The sequence below is a fragment of the Bos grunniens genome, chromosome 5 (genome assembly GCF_055505025.1).
Source record: "Bos grunniens cultivar Pamir isolate PY7600 chromosome 5, Bosgru_T2T1.0, whole genome shotgun sequence".
In the NCBI taxonomy this organism is placed as follows: Eukaryota; Metazoa; Chordata; class Mammalia; order Artiodactyla; family Bovidae; genus Bos; species Bos grunniens.
This window is the reverse complement of record NC_141169.1, coordinates 57,159,162-57,182,360: the sequence shown is the minus strand read 5'-3', so window position 1 is coordinate 57,182,360 and position 23,199 is coordinate 57,159,162. Positions and strand designations below refer to the sequence as shown.

The window sequence follows — 23,199 nt, the reverse complement described above, 5'->3', positions numbered from 1 at the left end:
TATCTGGCTTCTTTTACTCACTGTGTCTTGAGATTTATTGTGTTGTTGTATGTATCCATAATGTGTCCGTTTTATTACTAATATCTCATGGTAGAGATATACCACAGATGCTTTGTCCTTTAAAAAAAAAAAAGATGATAGGCAACTGAGCCACAGCCAGTTTTTGGCTATCATGAAGAAAATTACTACGAACATTCTTCGAATCTTTATGTAACCATATGTTTTCACTTCTCTTGAATAAATAAGAGTATAATTGCTGGGTCATAGGGTAGGTATCAGAGAAGGCAATGGCACCGCACTCCAGTACTCTTGCCTGGAAAATCCCATGGATGGAGGAGCCTGGTAGGCTGCAGTCCATGGGGTCTCGAAGAGTCGGACACGACTGCTTGACTTCACTTTCACTTTCATGCATTGGAGAAGGAAATGGCAACCCACTCCAGTGTTCTTGCCTGGAGAATCCCAGGGACAGGGGAGCCTCGTGGGCTGCCGTCTCTGGGGTCGCACAGAGTCGGACACGACTGAAGCGACTTAGCAGCAGTAGCAGCAGCAGCAGGGTAGGTATATGCTTAAGATAAGAAACTGCCATATATTACTCCAAATTTATAGTACATTTCCAACACTGTAAGAGAATTCCTGTTGCTCTACGTTCTCAGTAGTGTTTGGTATTGTCAGTTTTTAAAAGTTAAACCATTTTGGTGAATGTGGAGAATTATCTCATTGTGGTTTTAGTTTGCATTTTGTTGATGACTAGAGATATTGAGTGCTTTTCATGTGCTTATTAGGCATTCATACATGTTCTTTTATGATGTATCTGTTCAAATGTTTTGTTCATTTTTAAAAGTGGGGTGTTTTTATTATTACTGTGTTATAGGAATTTTCATGTATCCTGAATACCAGTTCTTTGTGAAATCAATATTTTGCTTATTTTCTGGCTTACTTATTCATTTTTTTAATGATGTCTTTTGATAAACAGACATTTTCAGTTTTGATGTTTCCTACATCAATTTGTTTTCTTTTATGGTTATGGCTTTCTATAACATAAATTTTTACCTACTTCCAAGTCAGGAAGATATTCTGTGTTTTCACTTAAAAATTTTATGATTTTAGCTGTTATGGCTTAGGTCTATGATTAATCTGAATTAATTTCTGCATATGATGTGAGGTAGGGATTGTGATTCACTTATTGTTCCAACACAGTTTGTTGAAAAGATATTCCTTTCCCCAGTGGATTGCTTTGACATCTTCATTAAGATTAAATGACCTTTGGGACTTCCCTGGTCCAGTGGTCCAGTGGCTAATGCTCCGAGATCCCAACGCAGGGGAACTGGGTTTGATCTCTGATTGAGAAACTAGATCCCAGAGGCCAACTAAGAGTTTGCACACTGCAGCACATGCTGCAACGAAGATCGAAGACCTCATGTGCCACAACTAAGACCCAGCACAAGCCAAACTTAAGAAAGGATTAAATGACCTTTAAGTGTGTTAGTCTATTTCTGGCTCTCTATTCTATCCCATGGTTCTGTTTGTCAGACCTCATCCCAGAACTATAGTGTCTCGATTATCATAGCCTACAAGTCTCAAAGTCAAGTAGTAAAGTCCTCTGGCGTTGGGGAATTGTTTTTATTTTTCTGTTAGCATTGGGATTTTAAAAGCTCCCCAGTTGATTTAAATGTGCTGCTAAAATCTGAAAACTTGAGAACATTCTAATGTGAGCCACAGTTTCTAGACCCAGCTTTCCCTGTTACTATCCTCTAGGCCAAAATTATAAGCGAATTAATATACTTGATCCTGCCTCTTTAGCCTGGAATCCTCTTTCTCTTCAGCTCTGCGGCTGGTGCATTAAGGGCTTCATCAATTTCTCACCTGGTTCCCCTCTACTTTATTTTTAATATTATTTTTTATTTATTTGGTTGCATGGAGTCTTAGTGGAACGTGGGATTTAATATTATTTTTTATTTATTTGGTTGCATGGAGTCTTGTGGCACGTGGGATTTAGTTCCCCGACCAGGGATCGAACCCAGGTCCCCTGTATTGGGAGTGCAGAGTCTTAACCACTGGACCACCAGGGAATCCCCCCTCTACTTTCAGATAAAAATTCTAAGTCCTTAGTGTGGCTAACATCACCTTTTGTGATTAGGCTCTCTGATACTTCATCCATTATCTTCCCCAACAAGTACCTTAAGCTTCCACCATACCACATTTGCCTTAAGTGTCTCAAATTTCTTCATGCCTACATGTCTTTGCCTGTCCTGCAGCCTAAAACACCTTTTCCTTCTGTCATTGTTTGCCATCTCCTTCCTCTCTTTCAACACATAGCCTGGTATCATCCACTCTGCACTGCTTTGACCCTCTTATCTGGGATAGGTATCCTGCCCTGGTTCCCATGGCCCTCTGTGCCATGAGCCTTTATCCTAGGCATTAAGGTCCTTTATTATAATTGTCAGTGATCTAGTTGCTCAACCCCATTAACCTGCACACACCTTGAAGGCTGAGACTGCGTGTTTCCATCTCATCTCTAGTGCCTACCAATGTAATTGGCACATAAGTGAAAGTGAAGTCACTCAGTCGTGTCTGACTCTTTGCGACCCCATGGAATGTAACCCACCAAGCTCCTCCATCCATGGGATTCTCCAGGCAAGAATACTGGAGTGGGTTGCCATTTCCTTCTCCAGGGGATCTTCCTGACCCAGGGATCGAACCCAGGTCTCCTGCATTGCAGGCAGACGCTTTAACCTCTGAGCCACCAGGGAAGCCCATATAAGGTACCTAATAAATGTTTTTTAAGTGAAAGGAAACCGGGCTCCAATCCACACTGTGATTTGAGGCAGATTCCTCAAATCTGCCTTTTCTGAGACTATTTCCATATCTACAAACTGAAAATAACACCTATGCCACAAGGTAGTTGTAAAACTTAAATGAAGTAATCCATATAAAATCTACTGCATTGTCTTGGTATATGGAAAGTACTCAATAAATCTTGGTTCTCTTCCTGTCTTCCAATAAACCCTTCCCATTTTTCCTGTTTACACTTCTTTATCTGACCGCTAGGTGGTGCCAGCCTCTGGCTTGACATTCAATTCCAGGGCTACCCTCTTAATGCCCCCTTCTCAGTGCCTGTTACACTCAGGAAAAGCAAAGTGGAAAGGAAAGTGAAGTTGCTCAGTCATGTCCAACTCTTTGCAACCCCATGGACTGTAGCCTACCAGGCTCCTCCATCCATGGGATTCTCCAGGCAAGAATACTGGAGTAGGTTGCCATTTCCTTCTCCAGGGGATCTTCCCGGACCCAGGGATCGAACCCGGGTCTCCCGCATTGCAGGCAGATGCTTTACCCTCTGAGCCACCAGGGAAGGAAAGGGACATGTTTATTAATCTGCTGGGAGATCCCAGAAAAACGAGGTATTCTCTCCACCAATTTCTTTGCCTGCTGTCACCATTCTTGTAAACCTGATCATAGATTGCCCAGAATTAATTCCTCCTTGGTTTCCCCTATTTGGTTATAATTCCAACCCAAGGATTTGAAGATGGAAAAAGCTTCTTTAGAGTAGAAGTGGGGAGAAAGAGAAGTCGAGGCAGAGAGGGAATGCATAATGGGTGCTATAGGAGAAAAACAGTCAGTTCTTACAGTCACATCCCATTTGATGGTAATTATGATGGTCTCCTTTACCAGTGCAGACACCCCTGGCCCTAACACTCCTGTAAGCTCACCCACCTAACAATCAAGAGGTCCTAACACTGTGTGGATACAAATAAGTAAAGGGACATGATACCTGCCCAAAGGGAGTTTATGGTCTGATGGTAGACACAGAATCACAAAATTAAGTGCCAAGTTCTAGGTACTGAGGCTGTCTTGAGAGCACGCTTGGTACAGGAGAGATGGGCAGAGTGAGAATAACAGGAGAGGCTTGCTGAGGAGAGTAGGAAGGAGCTGAGAGAAGGGTATAATTAAAGGCTCGGGTAGAAATATGCATTCTCTCGTCTTATAGTGACAACCTCAGCACTTCACACATTGGAAATAACCCGAGTGCCCAACAATCCCAGTAGACTATGGAGTCGGAGAAGGCAATGGCACCCCACTCCAGTACTTTTGCCTGGAAAATCCCATGGATGGAGGAGCCTGGTAGGCTGCAGTCCATGGGGTCGCTAAGAGTCGGACACGACTGAGTGACTTCACTTTCATTTTTCACTTTCATGCATTGGAGAAGGAAATGGCAACCCACTCCAGTGTTCTTGCCTGGAGAATCCCAGGGACGGGGGAGCCTGGTGGCTGCCGTCTATGGGGTCACACAGAGTTGGACATGACTGAAGTGACTTAGTGTAGCATAGCATAGACTATGGAGTATCCAAGGAAGGAGATCCCAAGCAGTCCATGTAAAGAGCGAATTAGGCGTGTGTATACAACGGGAAAGGGATCAAGATGAGGTAATTGAGAAAAGCAAGTTCCAGAACAGTATATACTTAATGAGCTGATTTGCAGTTTTAAAAGATGTTTATATTTGTTTATTATTTATTTATTTTGGCTTGCAGTATCTTGGTTCCCGGACCAGGAACTGAACCAAGGTCTCCAGCAGCGAAAGCACGGAATCCTAACCACTGGACCACCAGGGAATTCTGTTTATTGTTTTTAAAAAATCTCTTGGAAGGAGACCCAAGGAACTCTTAGTAGTGGTTATTCTGAGGGTGGGACTGAAGAATGGGAGTGTGAAATGTGGCAAGTTTACTTTTCACCTTGTACCTTCCTATACTCTAAGTTTTGCAACCACTAAGTATTATTATTATTTTTACAATATAAAGTTAATAAAAATAAACACACAGTCGTATCCAGGAGACAGCAGGGATTGGGAGGTAGCAAGTGAGAAGTGTCCATGTGCTGGCTGAGGCCAGATCCTGGAAGGCCAAGACTGGAAGAAGAGTTTACATGTGATCATTCTGTTGTCTATGGAGACCCAATAGAGGTTCCCCAGCCAGGAAGAAACAGAGGAAGCAGTTTCAGGAAGATTCACCTGCATAAGAGAGGTATCAGGGAGAGCCAAGAAACAGGGTTGCCCCCCTCACAACCTTCTCAGGCTACGTATGGTCACTCCAGCTAGCTTTTTCCTTTCAAAGCTGCCTGAAGTCTGTTTCTTTTTTCCTTTGGGCGGTGCTGGGTCTTCGTTGCAATGCTTGGGCTTCTCTAACTGCAGCGTATGTGGGCTCTCTAGTTGTGGTGTGCAGGCTCAGTAGCTGCAGTGTATGGGCTCTTAGATCCCTGACCAGGGATTGGGAGCTCAGTGTCTTATCCACTGGACCATCAGGGAAGTCCCCTGAACTCTGTTTCAATCTGACTTTACTTGGATGACAATATGGGGAAGGGGTTCTGGGAGAAGGAACCTAGTAGGTGTTCATTAAAAACCTTTAGTAGGTTCCTGCATGTGACCCATGTTACATGTGTTAGCCCATGAGGTCTGGATGAAAGGATGAATAAGACCCCACCCCAGACCAGAGAAACTCTGGCAGTGGAAACGGAGGGAAAATCTGAGCTCTATTTCAAAGGAAAAAAAGATAAGTCCTGAGCCCAGGTTTGTAAGATCGGTAAAGAAAGGCCCAGAAGACCGGTTGGCAAAAAGTCTAAGGTTTCTGGCTCGGGAGACTAAAGGCAGGTGGCCTTGGCCCTGAGAAAGCTCGCCTGGAGGAAGCTCTGGTTTGGAGGAAAGGTCTAGCTGCTTCTGGATTCTTCTCTGGCTGTCGCTTCTCTCAACAGACAAGCCCTCCATGCTGCTCTGCTTTCTGCCAGGGCCCGACTGGAGTGAGGATGTGGGGCCTTTCCTTGACTAGAATTTTAAAAGGGAGAAGGGTGGCGCAAACCTCCCTCAACTCTAACGTCAGTTTCTGGCAGCCAGCGTCGCTGGCTGTCTCCCTGAACTCCGACTTCCAGACACCAGAAAGTCAGACACCCGAAGTACAGCGGTAAAACACCGCCCAGAAGGGGGCAGTGGCCAGAAGCACAGTGTTGGGCTCCGGGAGCCGCCCGGCGCCCCGTGGACTCCGAGCTAGGAGTCCCTTGTGGACTCTGCCTAGGACAAAGGTCCGGGACCCAGCAGACACCTCCTTAGAAGAACTTGAGGCCTGGAAACAGAGGTCCAAGAGGCCCTCATCTTATTCCAAATCCCCATTGCTCGGAATCTAAAACCCCGACTTGGTGGGAAGCCAGTCAGAAGGTATAAAAAAACAAAACACCAAACAAAAAAATAAATGAGCCCCGACCTCTCGGGACGAAGCGGGGTGGACCTTCCTCAGCCCCACCCGCTGGTGACTCACCGCCCTCCCAACCAGGGCCTGCCCCTCCCGCGCCCAGTGCCAGGCGAGCAGGACAGGGCGGGTGCTAAGGTGGGCTCCATCCCCAAGCCCTAGGCAAGCGGACAAGCTCCGGCGTGTCCCCGCGGGTGTCCCTGTTTACGCCAAGCCCCAGAGCGAGGTGGGGGCGGGCCTTCTCGGCCCCTCCCCCACCCCGCCCCCCTCCGCCGCAGGCCCCAATCCCGGTCCAGGTCTGACAATGTCTCCAAATCAAAGCTCAGCCTCTCCCCGCATCTTCCCCACGGTCTGGCGGCCCCCAGCCCGCCCCAACCCCAGGCAGGGGAGTCACAGTCAGGGTTCCCCCAAGAGATTAGGCCTCGGTCCACACCTCCCGATCTTAGATCCCCAGACGGAGCCTGAAATCCTAGGGCGAGACACCGAGTTTCAAAGCCAAGCGGCTCAGCTCTCCTCGCCCCCTGCCCAATCCCTCTCGCCCCTTCAGTTCTCGAGCGCCAGGCAGAAGCGCCCAGTCAGGGGAATGGGCACTCCAGGCCCAAAACCAGCCGGCGGGTCCCCAGGAACCCCCGCTCTCGGACCGCTCGCCAGAGCTCCAAATCCTGTCGCTCCTCTGACTCCCCCTCCCCAGGGCAGCGCGCCAAATCAGCGCATGCGCACTCGCAGGATTGCCGCGTAGCTCTTTCTCCCCCACCTCCCCCGCCCCGGCTTTTTCTTTCCCCGCCCCTTTTCTCCCTCCCTCCCTCCTCTCCGGGTCCCCTCCCTCCCCCCCCCACCCCCAACTCAGCCCGCCCCGCGGCACCTCAGTCCCGGGAACAGTGGTGCGAGCTCCAGGCCCGTGCACTGAGGAGGCGGAAACGAGGGGAGCCCCCAGAGCTCCATCAGGCCCCTTCCAAAGGCTCCCCCACCCGGTCCACGCCCCCCACCCCGCCTCCTCCCAATTGTGCATTTTTGCAGCCGGAGGCGGCTCGGAGATGGGGCTGTGAGCTTCGCCCCGGGAGGGGGAAAAAGAGGAACGAAGAGAAAAGCAGGGGGTGAAGGGTTTGGATTTGGGGGCAGGGGGTGCAGCCCCGTCTGCAGGCCCTCCCCAAGGGGCTCCGAACTCTACATCCTCACCCACGCCCCTGGTGTGCTTTGCTGAAGGATAGGATAAGAATAGAGGAGAAGGGAGGAAGGAGGAAAAAGGGGGGCCCCCCAACTGGGGGGGCGACGGCGAGAAGTAACAGGACCAGAGGAGAGGGGGCTGCTGCTTGCATCAGCCCACACCATGCTGACCCCGCCGCTGCTACTGTTGCTGCCCCTGCTCTCAGCTCTGGTCGCGGCCGCTGTCGACGGTGAGTGAGATTCCGCGGGCCCCCTTGGACCCTTGGGGACACCCACTCCCCAGCCCCCACTCCTGCGTTTGGATGGGAAAGGGAGTCGCGGGAGGGGGTGCCTTTTGTTATCCCAGTCCAGCTGACACTGCAGCGGCCCAGCTGGGGGCGGGGATGGGGGTCCAATTTGGAGAATGGGGGCCTTGGGCAAATGATGCTTCTGGGACACCCCCCTCAGCCCAAACAAAGACCAGAGGCCTGGGAACGGAGAAGAGGGACCCCCCTTTTTCTGATCCTGGGATCTAGAGGCCTTCTCCTATCTCTGTTCGGGGAGGGCCTCCGCCTCCCCTACATCCTCTACCCCCCCACCCCCATCTAAATTGTAAAGGAATCCGGATTTGCTATGTACTGGCTGCAAAAGGGGGCGGGGGTCCTTTTGCTGTGGCCTCTGAATCTGGAAGGGAGAGCCGGGTCCGGGTGCCCTGCTGGGCAGAGGGCAGGCTAGACGGGGACTGGCTTTGGGTCGGGAGAGGGAGGGCCACGGGAAGGCCCCCTGCTTGGGTGTGGAATCTGGGCCCTTGGAGACCAGGCTTGGAGGCCTGAGTCCAGGATTTAGCAGGCTGCCAGCCTGGGTTCCGAAATGAGCACTTCCCCCTCTCAGGGCCTCTGTCAGTAGCCTGGAAAGAGCTGTATTTGGGGGGTGTAGCGGGTGGGGGCAGGCGAAGCTATATGACTTTGAATTTTCCTTCTTAATTCCTGGGAGCTTTGAGATGAAAAAACGTCAGATGTCATCATTAGGGAAGGGGACTGGAGAATGGCCTGGAATGCTGAGGTGGGAGGGTGGAAGAAGGCTGCTCTCTCCCTGACTTCTGGCTTGATCACAGTTTGGACTAGAAGGAGAGGTGGAGGTTGGATGGGGGTTATGTCATGCCCCCACCCCTAATTCCCTGCTCCTTAGGTAAATGTGTTTATTTCTCTCCACCACTTCCCCTCCTCCCCTCATACACACACACTTTGTATATTGCAGTTAGCTTTGGGCTAGAATTGTGTCCTTTTGGAGAAACGAGGTGCCCTCTTGCTTTTTTTTTTAGTGTCAGCTATTTTCCCTCTTACTTGTGAGTCACTGGTTCAAGTCTTGCTCAAGCTTTGGGCTGGGGTCACGGGGTTGGGCTGGGCTGGGCCCCTGATTTGAGTAGGGGTGGAATCTGATCCATTCCCGTCACTTTAATCTTCTCATCCAGGGAAAAAAAATCTGCACCCAATACCATCGTGCACCCCTCCTCCATCTTCTCAATTCTGCCAGATTGGGATTGGGAAAGTTTTTCTCTGAAACTGGATTAACTCTTCCCCTCCCCCCAACTCTCTTCAGTTGGGAGGGGGGTTAGGGGGAAAGGAAATATATAGGACAGTATATTCAGGAGCTCTCAATTATGCCATCTTGGGGACTCTGTCCACCTACCACTCACCCCACATGGAGAAGAGGAAAGAAGCTGTGCCCGGAATACCCTTCAGACCAGCCCTTGCCTGTGATTTCTTCAGTTATGGGTGTTGTTTCCTCTTGTTCTTAACCCTGTTAAGTGAGAGAGGAAACTGAGGCAGAGAGATCTGGAAGGGATAGAAAAGCATTTTAAGAGAGAAAGAGTGACTCATCAAGAGCCCCCCGATGGAAGGAGGATGGAGTTAGGCAGAAAGAAGAGGGGGTCTCTGTGGAAAGCAAACAAGGGCCCCAGCCCAGTCAGGAATGGCCCCAGGGAGCTTCACCCCTCTGGTAATTACCCCACCAAGTTGGTGGGTGGCGAGTGGAGGAGGGAGACTGGACATGTTTTCCTTAATGGTTTCCCACCCTTTTGTAAGTTTCCACCCAGGCCACAGCTGTAACCCCAGCTCAAGCCAAACTATCCAAAGTCCTGGGCAACTCTGAGACCCCACAGACTGTAGCCCGCCAGGCTCCTGTGTCCATGGGATTTCCCCACCAAGGATACTGGAGTGAGTGGCCATTTCCTCCTCCAGGGGCTCTTCCCGACCTAGGGATCCAATCTGCATCTCCTGCATTGCAGGCGAATTATTCACCGATGAGCCACCAGAGAAGCCCCTAGGGAGAGGACCCCTCCCCAAACTCACATTACTGTTCTCACCTTTGGAATGGGAATATGACTCATCCAGAGTGGGAATATTTCCCACTCTGGGGAGTGGGAAAGGGAGACTACACAGACCTGTCGGGCCAACGCTGTCCAGGACCGCCCAGGGGTTCCTATATCCTACCCTTGCCCTCAGGCCTCGGGCCCACAGACCCAGAACTTTCTCCTTCGTTTCCCAGAGAAGGGCATGTCCTGGCTCAAGCTTACCTCCCTCAGTGTCTAATCTTCCTTCCTGCTGCTGGCTCCCATGGACCCTGCTGCTTTGCCTTCAGGGGAGCAGCCCTAGGTCCCTCTCCAGCACTCCCACCTCCTCTGTTGTGCCTGAACCCAATCTCCAGGGTCCCCTTCTCTTTGGGGAGCGATGTCCCTCCTTGCTAGTAGACAGAACTGGGTCTACTTGCTTCCTGGGAGGCTGGAGAAACAGATGGATTGGAGAGTGAGAAAAGAGGTCATTGAGGTCTCTGCTGAAATTAGGAAGGTTTTGTAGTGGGGAGGGCTGGCTGCCTCCCTGTCTCCTACCCATCTCCACATACCCCCTTGAGCCCGTATATTACCTGTTATCAGACAAGCTGCACAGTGAACTGAGTTATGAAGCTGAGCCTCCTGGCTCTATGAGAGATGGTTCCAAAATCCTTTCTCCCCTGGTCAGACCCAGATGCCTGACTATCTCCCCTCACGCTTGTCTTTCAAACCAGGGACGTGAGGACATGGATTTGGGGATGGAGGTATATTTTGATGTTTGAGGCTGCTTCTCAAGACTTCTTTTTCTCCCAGTCTTAGCCACCCCGCCTTCCTCCATTTTCTCTATTATTTTTCCCCCAGCCACTCCCCATCACTGGGCCTCTTAAGGATGTCAGCCGGGCAGGAGGGGCACTGGCCGGAGTCAGATCCTGTCCAAATCCCCCTCCCACCTCCGACTTTTCAAAACTTCTTTGGGAAGCCCTTCCTTACCAAGTCTAACTTTCTTTCCTCCTGCTGTAGCCTCAGCCTTTGCATATCAAAACCCCAAGCTTAAGGCTTATTACCCACCTCAGTAGTCTCCTCTCAGCCCCTGCCCCCAGCCCTCTGTGAGCTCTCCAGCATTCAAGTCCTCCAGCTCTTGATGTGGGCTCCTCGCCCTTGGGCAGTCTGAATGCAGTGGGACCATGCAAGGGTCCCTGACCTGGTGGAACCGTGTGCTGGGTGTGTTTGGAGCATCTCAACCCACCCCACTGTATTCAGTCCCAGATCTCAGGCCAGTTTTTAACAGGATCCCACATTGTTTGGAGAAGGAAGTAGTTGACTCTGGGATTGCTTCCGGTGCAGTGGCCCCAGGCCCCAGTGTAAAGCCTCCCTGGGAAAGAGGCGAGGGACAGTGGAGGGCAGCATTTACCCCTCTTGCACCCCAGGGGAGATGAGGGGTCTCTCTGAGACCTTGGCCTTCTTGTTGAAGCGCTTCCATCTTCCTTTCTCCCACCCTCCCAATTCTGTGGGAGGCAGTGGCCCCTATTCTGAGTTTGCCTGGGGTCAGACAGTGCTAGGGCAGGGACTCCACTTGCCTGAGTAAAGGTACATGCTTCCCCACCCTGAATCTCAGGGATGTTTTTCTCCAGGTTCATCCCAAGACAACTGTGCCATTATCTTGGCAACCTCTGGGTTGAGACCCTCTTCCTAGGTTTTTTCCTCTGTCTGTCATTGGTATGTGCTGTCTTGGCCTCCAAGAACCTCTGTCTCTCATTCTCCTAGCTCATCTCTCTTATCTCATCCTCTCTGCTCCCATTGTGGTGTTCTCTGTCCAGTCTCTCTCAGTCTCTGTGTCATGCTTTGTCTCTGCCTGTCTCCATCCGCCTCCAACCAGGCCTCTTGGTACCCCAAAAGCTATCTGGGAGCAGAAATCTCTCTTGGGCAATCCCACGTGCTCGCCATTTTGGAGTTGTTATTCCCCTCTCAGGCCAAATTGGGAATCTCCATTTCAGCAGTGAAAGTTCTCCCTCCACTTTCTTCCAAGTTCTTCTCTCTTTTTCCCCCTCCACTAATTTGGGAGAGAATGTTTCTGGAAGAAGGGAACTTGATACCCTTCGTGGGTTGAGTAAGAGGGAGAATTCAGATAATTCAGAAAGGCGGAGGGAGGTTAGACTTCTGGCAGAACTTCCTCATGACTTGAGAACTGGAGAGAGGTATGGGGAATGGGTCAGGAGCTTAGAGCTTTTATTTCTATGGCTGTGTGTGCAGGGGGTTGGGGGTAGGTGAAGAGAGCTTCTGAAGCCTGGTGAGAGATATGCTGACCTCCGGAGGCATTTGAGGGGTCTGGATTGTACTTGCGGGTGTGGGTTGGGGGGAGCATGGAGGAAAAGATGGTGGGGAGGTCAGGCTAATGTCCCGCTGAGTCAATATTGACTCAGGATGGAGGGGGAGACCATCCCCCTCCCCCCGGCAGCCCAAGCCATCCTGTCTGTCTGTCCAGGCCGCAAAGCAGAGGCCCAGACTCAGGAATGACAAAAATGTGTCTGAGCCTCACTGAGCTGCGGGGAAGGAGCCACCGGGTAACACCCAAAATACATAAAATTCAGTGAAAAGCTCTCGGTTTGGGCCTAGGAGGCCCCTGCCGCCCCACCCCTGTATGTTTGAAAGTTTAGATTCCTGCAGGCTCTGGCCCCCCACTCCCTGGCCACCCCCTGGCTCCTCTGTTCCCTTAGCTTTATCATGTGTTTCCTTTTAGAAAACATCCCCCGGTACACAGCCTGTCTCTCCCTCTGCTGTGTCTGCTCTTGAAAAGGGCCTCAGGGTTCTCCTTCACCCTTACCCTGCCTCAGGTCTCCTGGGTCTTTAGGAAATCTCACCTCCCTCTCTTCCTCTCCATCTCTGCTCCCAAGGGATCAAATGATGGGTCCCCTCCTCTAGAGAAGTCTCCCTCGGGGCTCTACTTTCCTGTCGCCCTCTCTTGTCTGCTCAGGCACCCTTGCCACCCTTCCCCACCCTGCCCCCAAGGTCTCAGAATGGGACAGGACGACAGCCAAGGCTCAAGCAGGGCAGTGGGGTCCGTGTTGTGTCTGGATGCACACCCAACCCTACACCTCCTGTTCTGGCTCCAGCTTGGTGGCCCTGGGGGCCGTGGCTGGGCTGGGTGCCTGGGTTTGGGGGGGCGGGGCAGGGGTGTTGGCCAGAGTTAGCATGGCGGTCACATTCATCTCCGGGCAAAGCTGAGAACAGACAGCCCCTGTGTCCTGGCGTTCTCTCTGCAACCTCACTCGCTCTTTCTCTGTAGTTCTCTCCTCCTTCTTTTCCCTCTGCTGTCCTGTTCTTATCCCTTTCCATCTTCTCCACTGTCCCCCCTCCTCTCTGAGGAGGCTTGAAGGCCAGGGCCACCTCCTGTAATTCCCATACCCACTCCCAGTGCCAGAGGACCCTGCCATTTCCCTTTTTCATGCTTCTGCTCTGCCGTCATGGCCAGTAAGAAACCACCTGTTCAGTTACTAATTGCTCTATGCCTCAGTTTCCTCATCTGTATATGGGGATTGCAACCGTAGCCACGTCACAGGGTTTGAGGATCTAAATGAGTTAATATGTACAAAGTGTCTCAGCCCAGATGCTGACACAGAGTGACTATGTTGAAAAGTGTTAGCTCATATCCTTAGGAACCCCCAGATCTCCCGAGGGGCGGGAGCCAGGGGAGGCCACTGCTGCTGCTGCTGCTAAGTCGCTTCAGTCGTGTCCGACTCTGTGCAACCCCGTAGACGGCAGCCCACCAGGCTCCCCCGTCCCTGGGATTCTCCAGGCAAGAACACTGGAGTGGGTTGCCATTTCCTTCTCCAATGCATGAAAGTGAAAAGTGAAAGTGAAGTCACTCAGTTGTGTCCAACTCCCAGCGACCCCATGGACTGCAACCCACCAGGCTCCTCTGTCCATGGGATTTTCCAGGCAAGAGTACTGGAGTGGGGTGCCATTGCCTTGCTCCCTAATGTAGGGCCATGTTGTACCCTCATCTGGGGCCACCTAGCTGGGTTTTCTGGGTGCTGGCATCAGACGCAGAAGGCGCAGCTGAGGGGAGTGGGGTTGGCTGCGGGCTCTAAGCAGATTACAGGTTTCCGACCCCACCCCCACTGCAACACCCTCCACCTCTGAATGAGGCTTCCCTTGGCCCGTGTAGACTGCCCCAAAGTAGGTTATTTGTTCCTTTCCTCCCCTTTCCCCATGAAGGAAATCAAAGACAGGCCTTAGCCTTCAAACTCAGCTCTTTTCTCCACCATCCCGGACAGAAAGGAAGTTCTTCCCACATCTCTCAGGTCCTTGTGCTGCCCTGGTGTGCGCCCAGTCCCCCACCCCGGGCCAGAGGGGTCTGCTGTGGGCCAGGGCCCGGGGGCTCCTCTTCCTTTCACTCCCCATCCCCCACTCCCCTCCCTCGCAAGAGCACATCTGGTTTGTGAATCTCTCTCATTCCAGCTTTTGGAGTTTGCCAGCTGCTGTTTCCTCTGTCGAGTTCAGGCCAAAAATGGGGGTGGGGGACAGCGAGGGGACAAAGTGAGGGCCAAAGCAGGGGGGATCGTGGCCGGGATGTGGAACAGAGGGGAGACTGGAGTGACCAACCAGTGACCTCGGGCCTGGGCTGTGACCTCTACCCCCGGGAGGAGTGGGGGCATGGACTGCTAAATCCAGGTGGGGGCAGGGATGGGCATGGGGACCTGTCTGGGCTCCAAACAGCCCATCTGCCTCTGAATCCCATTCCAGCCCCCTCTACCACTGCTCCCCCCGCAGCCCCAGCCCGTCTGGGCCGGCCAGGGGAAGAGGACCGTTCTCCGGCATGCTAACTAGGCTGCCTAGCAGTTTCCCCGGGAAGACCTCACAGCTGGCCCAGTGGGGCAATGAACTCAGCATTATCCGCCTCCTCAAGGGGCCTTTATTCCCTGCTCAGGGTGGGGGGCAGCGGAGGGGGCTCCAGGGTAGGGGGCCTAGCCAGGCCATCCTTGATGTGTTTCCTGAACTTGGCTCTCACCCTGGCCGGGGGCCTGAGCGCAGTCCCCTCTGCCAGAGGCAGGGGTTGGGGGGAGGACGTCTTCCCAGTGTGGCTCTCCTCAGAGTCCATCCCTCCCTGCTCAGAGCCCCGACACACTTTCCTTCTGCTCCGTCCCAGCCCCTGAGCTCACTCTGCCCTGCTGTCTTCCCGGGGTGCCATGGCTCCTGAGGGGCCACCCCGCCCCTTCCAGGCACCCCAGTGCCTAGTTTACTGCCTGGCACAGAGCTGGGCTCTGGTGCGTGATGGCCAAAGAGAAATGGGATTGACACGCATCGAGGAAGAGGCAATGCAGGGCTGGGAGACTGGGGGGCGGCAGTGAAGGAGGGGGGACTTGCCTTCCCGAGGAGGACATAGTGACAGGGTTGAGAGGAACAGCGCCTGAAGACCTCTCAGTGGGAATGGGGAGCCTGGTGTCAACTGGCTGCTTAACAGCTTAGAGCTGGCTAAACTGGTCTGAGTCCTGATTGTGACATTTGCCTGCTGGGTGACCCCACATTCTCTGAGGCTCAGTTTCCTCATCTGGGAAATGGTATTAGTCGTACCTAATTTGTCATATTGTGGAGAGGATTGAATGCGATGATACATGGAAAGAACTGGTTGATCACACTTCCCGGCACATACTGAGGTAACAATGAGAGTTAGTGTTACCATGTTTAATTCATCCCTGGAGAATGAGGTAAAAGAATGGGGTGGGTGTAGAGAGCAGATGGTGGGGTGAGGGATTAGGGCAAAGAACAGGTCCTGGATATAGGAACTTCTTGGGTTGGCTGGGCTGAAACCAGCTCCTGCAGGTCACCCCAGCCATCCCCCTGCCTCCGTTCTCCAGCCCTGTCAGCCTGAGCAGTCTTAGGTGCCTCTTAACTCTGAGGGCATCCGCAAAGGAGGCTGTGTGTTTAGAGAATGGATGTGGCGGCAGAACTCCTCTGTTGATACCATCTCTGAGACACCCATGTGCCAAGGGCACCCCCAAACACACGTCCCGTCTGGGGAGGGCCTGGTGGTTAGGAGTTGGAGATGTGTGGGGTGATGTGTTCCAAGGACGAGGAGTGTCCCAGAGGGTGAAGGAGCAGAGAGGTTAGTAGAGACCAGCTCTGGACCTCTAGTGGGATGGAGAAGATAAAGAGAAAACCCGTCAAAAACCTAAATGCCTCATCACTCTCAGTCAGCAGAGCAGAGGCTGCTGTTGTCTGACCAGAGTATCAGAGAACACAAGGGCTTTGGCCCTGAGAGCTGGGAGAGCGCACACCCAATGGGCAGCCTGCAGGACTCAGTCAGGCAGCAGCAGTGTGCTCCCTGCGTCCTTCCCCTCCCCCATCTCAGGTACACAGTGTTCCAGGAGTGGCCCCCAGCCCCTGCCCCCCACCCCTGCTCCACACATGAACCTTGGGTTAGAGCCTGGGCCGGACGGAGACTGCTGCTGCCTGAGGAAGGAGGAGGAACCCTTGAGGGCTTTCAGACCTCAGGGTTTCAGGGCATTCACCCCTATTCACACCCCTGTTTTCTCCCCTTGCCCCTAGTCCCTAAGACTTGCAGCCCCAAGCAGTTTGCCTGTAGAGACCAGATCACCTGTATCTCAAAAGGCTGGCGGTGTGATGGTGAGAGGGACTGCCCGGATGGATCTGATGAGGCTCCTGAGATTTGTAAGTACCTTTTCTGGATCCCTACCCCCCATCACTGATTTATCCCTTTTCCTTTTGGCCCAGGCAGTCTAGGATGAAGACAGTTGAGCTCGAGCCTGGTGTGGACCTTGCTCTGTGATTGTTTGTACATGACACAGCTAAAACTGTCCAACTGTCCTCCCCCTGCTCTTCAAAGAGCCCGGCAAGGTGTTTGGTATGCTCAAAAATGAGCTTCCTTAGCCGCTGTACCCCCACCCCCCAGCCTGCCTGAGACCATGTTCTCTGGGCTGACAGCTTTGCTGGTAGATTCCCCTCCCTTCTGGCTCCTCCCGCTTCTTCCCACCTCTGACCCTCCTGATCCTTGATGGGTGCCCCTGGGTCTTGCTGGGTCCCCTTCCTGTCCTCAGGTTCCCAGGCCAAAGGCCACTGGCTCTGGCTCAATCTCTGTACCAGAAGCCCCACCCCTGAGCATTTCCCGCCCTCCCTCCCCCTACCCTCAGTAAGTGGTGTAATCAGAGGCAGCTGTTTAAACTGGGAGAAAGGTCCCCACCCAGCCTTTACCCTGCCAGTAGGGGGTGGAGAACTTGCTAGTGGGACCCTGGAGTCCTGGGCAGCTGGCAAAGTCTCTGCCTTCAGAACCTCTCCCCTGCTGGGCTAGTCTGGGCAGGGGTCTGGGGACCCTGCATTCTTAGGTCTTTCTCTGTTCTCTCTTGGGGTTTATCCTGTCTCAGCCCCATCTCCACACCCTCACTCATAATTATTAGCGGTAATTTTAGGGCCAGAAAAGGGAACCACTAGTTCTCTCTGCCTCACCTTGATACCCTGCTCTGGAGGTGTGGGAGCCAGGGATATTCTACAAGTGTTTCTATGGTGGCTCAGCCTGGAGTGTCTGCTTGTCTCAGGCCACCTTTATGTCCCACTTTTCGGACCCCAGTGTTTGGTGTTGAAGATAAAGAAAGCCATGCAGAGGGGCCAGATCTGGCTCTTTTTATCCATCCTTTAGTTAGATGCAGATATACATATCCGCTCACTGTCCCCACTCATGCACACTCCTAGACCCATCACACTCACACTTAGCCGCTCCCGGGGCCTGACTCACTCCCCCTACCCTGCCGACATACACACACAGAGGCAGACGCTGGCACGAACACATTCTCGCAGCCACGCAGAGTCACCACTCTGAAATGGGGATGCAGAGACATAACCTGCACGCAGACAGATGCCCTGGACACTCACACACAAACCCAGGCTTGCTCCCAAGAGGACCTGGAAACGTACATACTGAGGCCGGCAGCACCGGCACACGTGGAGATTCACAGATTCACTCTCACTCCACACCGCTCTGCTCCACGGTACACACCTCCCCTCCCTGTGCATGTGACTCCTCCCCAGCACAGGCGGACAGGTGTGCTCCCATGCAAGCACCTTCTTACATCCTGTCTGGGCTTGGAAACCAATGGGCCATGATCTGTCTACCAGCCCACAGGCTCAGCCAGTGTCCTAGATCCTGGCCTCCTTAGGATCCCCTGAAGAGCTCTGTCCTGCCCTCCCTGCAGCCCATCTTCTTGGGCAACAAGGGAAGTGGAGTCATCACCAGCAGGCCACAATCTTTGACAGTTCCCAAAGTCCTCCATCAGGCAGGCTGCTCTGGGGTGGAGGTCTAGCATAGTGTGATGCATAGAAATATAATGCAAGGCATGCATTCAATTTTGAAATTTTCTAGTAGCTACATTCAAAAAAAGGTCAAAATGGGGACTTTCCCGGTGGTCGGGTGGTCAAGACTCCTCCTTCCCATGGAGGGGATATGGGTTCAATCCCTGTTGCAGAACTAAGATCCCACATGCCACAGGATGTGGCTAAGAAAATAAGTATCTACTTAAAAAAAAAAAACCTAAAAGGTCAAAATAATCAGATGAAATTAATTTTAACTTTATTTTACTCAGTGTGTACAAAATATTATCATTTCAGCATATTTTTTCATATAAAAGTATTGAGGCCTTTTGCATTCTCTTTTGTGGCTGTGGTATTAAGTCTTCAAAAACCAATGTACATTTTATTTATTTATGGCCCCTCCACACACCTTGTGGGATGATATTTCCCCAACCAGGGATTGAACCTGGAGCTACTGCAGTGAAGGAGTCCTAACCACTGGACCGCCAGGGAACTCTCATTGTCTTTTGTTTGTTTGTTTTTGCCAGTGCGCATTTTATACTTCCATTTGGAACTGGTCACATTTCAAGTGCTGAATAGCCATGTATGATGCTTCATATTGTAAAGTGCATTTCTAGAAGACTTGGTCCAGCTCTCCGCCCAGGCTCTGTGACCCAGGATGTTATGGAAAGGAGGGGTGCTTTGTCTCCTGGTGTAGGATGTGGAAGCCTCGGAGTCCACAGCATGGAGCATCTGGGGAGTGGACTCTTTGCTGAAACCCAGTTATCCCCTCCACCTGGCGGATCCCAGGTGTGGCTACTATTGGGAGTAGCATAGATGAGCCCGAGGTTGAAGAGTCTAACAGGCCCTAGGCCTCCTGAGATCTAAAACTTGCAGGTGCCTGAAACCCTAGGCCCAGTCCCTCCATCAGTAGGTAGCTGGCCAGACAGCCTCTGTAGCCAGCATGCCCACACCGACCTTTCCGTCTGCCCCCAGGTCCGCAGAGTAAGGCCCAGCGATGTCAGCCGAACGAGCACAACTGCCTTGGCACCGAGCTGTGTATTCTCATGTCCCGCCTCTGCAACGGGGTCCAGGACTGTGCGGACGGCTCGGACGAGGGGTCCCACTGCCGAGGTAAGGGCTCTTCACCTCTGCTCTCCCAGGTGGATGCTGTGAGTTCTCCGCCGGGCACCTGATGGGTCTGGAGGGCTGCCGTCTGAGCACTGTCTGCACACTGTCCTTGGACTGCAAAGGGGACGAGGCCTGGTCCTGCTGCCCTGTGCCCCGGGCATGTCTCTGGCTGTGTGTGCTCACATGTGTCATTACCCCTCTTCAGTCCCCCGTTTCCCAGCTATGTAACGAGAGCTCTCTACTAGATCAGCGTGTTCATGCTTTTGTAGTTTTGTAAACAGTGGGGTTGTTTCTTCGCATGGTTTCTTATAGGGAACCTGAGGATGAGCAGAGACAAGCAGATATTGTCACTGAAGCGGGGGCCAGGGGGAGGTCTGGAGCTTTGTTACCTGCCTCCCCTGCCAGGGCCCCCGAAAGGGCAGGTCTTTGAGGCTCTTAGAAGCTGCTTCATGGGAAGGGTTTCTCCCCCTCCGCCCCAACTGAGGAGGGAACTTTAGGACAGTAGGTTAGACTTCTTCCCACCTGCATCTCAGGTCCACCAGCTCTGCAGGTCTTCCTCTAGAGACCCTTCTGTTCCAGGGGGAATCTGGATCTCTCCTGAGGATGGGAGAGATTCCCGGGGATGGGGATTGGAGGGGGAGGAAGCTCAGGCCTGCACCTCAGGGAATAGGAACTTCTACTGCCCTCAAGTCTGGGCCTGGAACAGGAAGCTGGCTTTGTGAGGCCCTAGGCAAGCCCCCGGGGGTGGAGACCCTGTCCTGTGTCTGTAACGCGTGTCAGAAAACATCTGCCTGTGGGAAGAGACACATCTGGATCCTGTTCACTGAGGGCAGGGAGTTTGTGGAAGATTTTTATCCTTTTCCTTTGGTTGCGTCTGCATGTTTTTGTCAGAAGCTCCTGGAATGGGATGTAGAATGTGGGCCTAGGGGGCTGACTTCAATTACCACGCACGTCCCATCTCATCGGACAGTACGTGTTCAAGTTTGCCTGCTTTTGCATACCCGGTCAGCATCACAAACAACCAAGAACATATGAAACCTAGGGCTTGAACTTCCTTCTCTGATACTACAGAAGCTGGACCTCCTCATCCTCCCACCCCATATGCAGAAGAGAACCTCTTTTCTAGATTTTCCAGAAACAAACACTACTTCCCCTCTTTGGGGGCCAAGGCTGGACTGGAGAAGCACCTTCAGGCTCTGGGACAGAGGTGGGGAGGAGAAAGGCTAACCAGGGCCTGGCTCCCCATCTCTGCTCCTCCTGGCAGGCTTAGCGCCTCTAAACGTCTTAGCATCTCGGGCAGCGCTCTCTCCTAGGTGGGAGGGGGGGAGCAGGGGTGTGAGGCAACTGGACAAAGGGGTCTTTGTGGCCGGGCCGCCTGGCCCCATGCAAGGCCATTAATTGGGTCGCTGGTCTGGGGGGGGGTAGCTGCTCCCCCACCTCTTCCCCCTCCTGCTTCATTCCCTTCTGTCTCCCCTGTGGAAGTGGGTCAGAGGCAGGAGGAAGATTAGAGAAGGATCCCGGGGGAGCCAGGTTTGCTTCTCTTCCTCCTCTCCTCTACCTGGGCCTCGGGCCTTCTCTCTGGGCCCTCTCGGACACCAGGGCTGGGTTGCAGGCGTGCTTCCAGACCAGACCTGGGGTCCTGCGTGGCAAGACTCGGTTCCCTGCCAACGCTTCCCCTTCAGCCCCAAAGCCAAAATTGCAGTCCTTAGGTGCTACAGGCAGGAGGCGTGTAAAGGGGCTGAGAGTCCTCATGTGTTGTTGACCAGCAAACTAGGAACAGAGCGGGTCGGGGCAGCCAGAGCAGGAAGATGCGGGTTCTAAGCCACAATTGGCAATGCGACCTTGGACCTGTCTTATACCCTCATCAGTCCCAGTTTCCTCACTTACAAAATATACTTGATACTTCCTAAGCCACTTCATCTCTGACCCTACAGGCCTGGGAAGTGGTTACTGAAGGGTTGAGGGAAGGTTGCTGTCTGGGTATGATTGCCAGATCTGGGGGCCTGAGTATGTGTCACCTGCCACCCCCCCACACACAGAGCAACGAGGACAGTGTTCCCATCTGGGCTGCCAGCACCACTGTGTCCCCACACTCAACGGGCCCACCTGCTACTGCAACAACAGCTTTCAGCTACAGGCAGACGGCAAGACCTGCAAAGGTAAGTGTGCACATGTGCACATACTGGGGTTCAGGATGTGCTGGGGGGGTGGTGGGTGGGCAGTGGGCTAGGTTGGGGAGGAGAAAGCTTGAAAGGTGCAAGACAGGATGCGGGTCTACAACACACCTTACGGCCTCAGGGCGTGGCTGTGGGCCCTAAACATTTGCTTCTGCCAGACTTTTCAAAACTCATCTTAAAAATTATATAGGTCAAGGTCAAGGACTTCCCTGGTGGTCTAGTGGTTAAGATGCACTTCTAATGCAGGGAGCACGGGTTTGATCCCTGATAGGGGACCTGAGATTCCCCCATGCCATACAGCGCAGCCAAAAAAAATAATAATAATAATAAATAAATATATATATAGGTCATATGTGAGTTTTCTTGTTTAAAAAGGTTTAAAGCATTACAGACAAAACCAAAGTCCCCTTTAACAAATCCTCTTTAGTTACGGTCCCTCCCCCATCTCTCTGGAAATCAGCTCTTTTTAACAGTTTGCTACTTCTCTGTCCAGGCCTTTTTCTATCCAGGTATACATGTATTCACAGAGAATCTAATTGAAAGTACTGTTTATGTGCATGGGATCTTGTTTACATAAATATCATACTGTATATGGCTTCCCAGGTGGCCTAGTAGTAAAGAACCTGCCTGCCAATGCTGGAGACATTAAGAGACATGGGTTTGATCTCTGGGTCAGGAAGATCCCCTAGAGGAGGGCATGGCAACCCACTCCAGTTTTCTTGCCTGGAGAATCCCATGGACAGAGGAGCCTGGTGGGCTACTGTCCACGGGGTGGCAAAGAGTCAGCCATGACGGAAGCGACTTAGCACGCACGCACATACTGTACATATTTGTTTTTCAATTTTTTTACCCAGTATGTTCTAGAGATTTTTCCGTGTTAATGTGTGGAGATCTACCCCATTCTTTTTAAAACCACGGTGATGTATGACTATTACCACAGTTCACTTGGCCATCTCCCTTTGGATGAGTAAGATGTTCCCAGTTTCTCTCTGTTACGAACAATGCAAACTCTTCTGTTTTAAATGTACCTCCTTTTGGTCTTGGCACAAATGTAGCCTTCTCAGTGAGACTCCTTATAGCCCTAAAACCGCATCCCCACTGCCTGCATTCTCTGTCCCCTTTCTCTGCTTAGTATTTTTTCATAGCACCAGCTACTTCCCATCGCACTAACTCCTCTAACATGTCATTTACCTTTTAATTTTATTTATTATTATAATAACATTTCATTTATTATCAGAATTTAAGTTCTTTAAAGAATATTTATTTATTCATTTATTTGGCTGCATTGGGTCTCAGTTGTGGGACACGGACTTAGTTGCCCCATGGCTTGGGGGATCTTAGTTCCCCGACCAGGGATTGAACCCACGTCCCCTGCATTGCAAAGCAGATTCTTAACCACTGGACCACCAGGGAAGTCCCGGAATTTAAGTTTTAAAAGGGCAGCAGTTTGAATCTATTTTTTTGCTGATGTGTCCCCCGAGCCTAAGACTGTACCTGGCACATTGCAGAAATCTTTTCTGAATGAATGGATGATAAGCACGTGTGTAGGTACATCTCTAGGGTGGATCCCAGGTCTGGACTTGCTAGGTGGTAACGTTTCCACATTTCTTGTTGCAGTAGATTCTGTCAAACTGTTCTCCGAAGTAGCTGTAGGGATGGACACACCCCAGGTGTTGTCTGAGGGCACTCCCTTCCCTGCCCTCGGCAGGCTGGAAATGACCACGCTCTCGCCTTTTCCCGGCAGACTTCGACGAGTGCTCGGTGTATGGCACCTGCAGCCAGCTGTGCACCAACACAGATGGTTCCTTCACGTGCGGCTGTGTGGAAGGGTACCTGCTGCAGCCAGACAACCGCTCCTGCAAGGCCAAGAATGGTAGGTGGGCTTACCTGCGAC

At 52.2% G+C, this 23,199-nt stretch overlaps 1 protein-coding gene and 1 long non-coding RNA gene across 8 annotated transcripts in view; one reads left to right on the top strand and one right to left on the bottom strand.

The window, feature by feature from the left end:
* Positions 1 to 6,957: 6,957 nt before the first annotated feature.
* Positions 6,958 to 23,199, top strand: part of LRP1 (LDL receptor related protein 1) — an 80,998-nt gene continuing 64,756 nt past the window's right edge. For all 7 annotated transcript variants that reach the window (XM_086400452.1, XM_086400451.1, XM_086400450.1 and 4 more), the window contains exons 1-5: positions 6,958 to 7,621; positions 16,246 to 16,368; positions 18,994 to 19,131; positions 21,168 to 21,287; positions 23,050 to 23,178. In XM_086400452.1, coding sequence (XP_086256578.1) covers positions 7,555 to 7,621; positions 16,246 to 16,368; positions 18,994 to 19,131; positions 21,168 to 21,287; positions 23,050 to 23,178 — 577 coding nt within the window. In that variant the 5' untranslated portion in view covers positions 6,958 to 7,554. The remainder of the gene's footprint in view (positions 7,622 to 16,245; positions 16,369 to 18,993; positions 19,132 to 21,167; positions 21,288 to 23,049; positions 23,179 to 23,199) is intronic.
* LOC147372004 (uncharacterized) lies at positions 18,039 to 23,050 on the bottom strand. Its single transcript, XR_015163892.1, has 2 exons — positions 22,800 to 23,050; positions 18,039 to 19,445 (listed from the first exon to the last, which is right to left on the bottom strand). It is a non-coding gene; the product is annotated as an uncharacterized LOC147372004 (long non-coding RNA).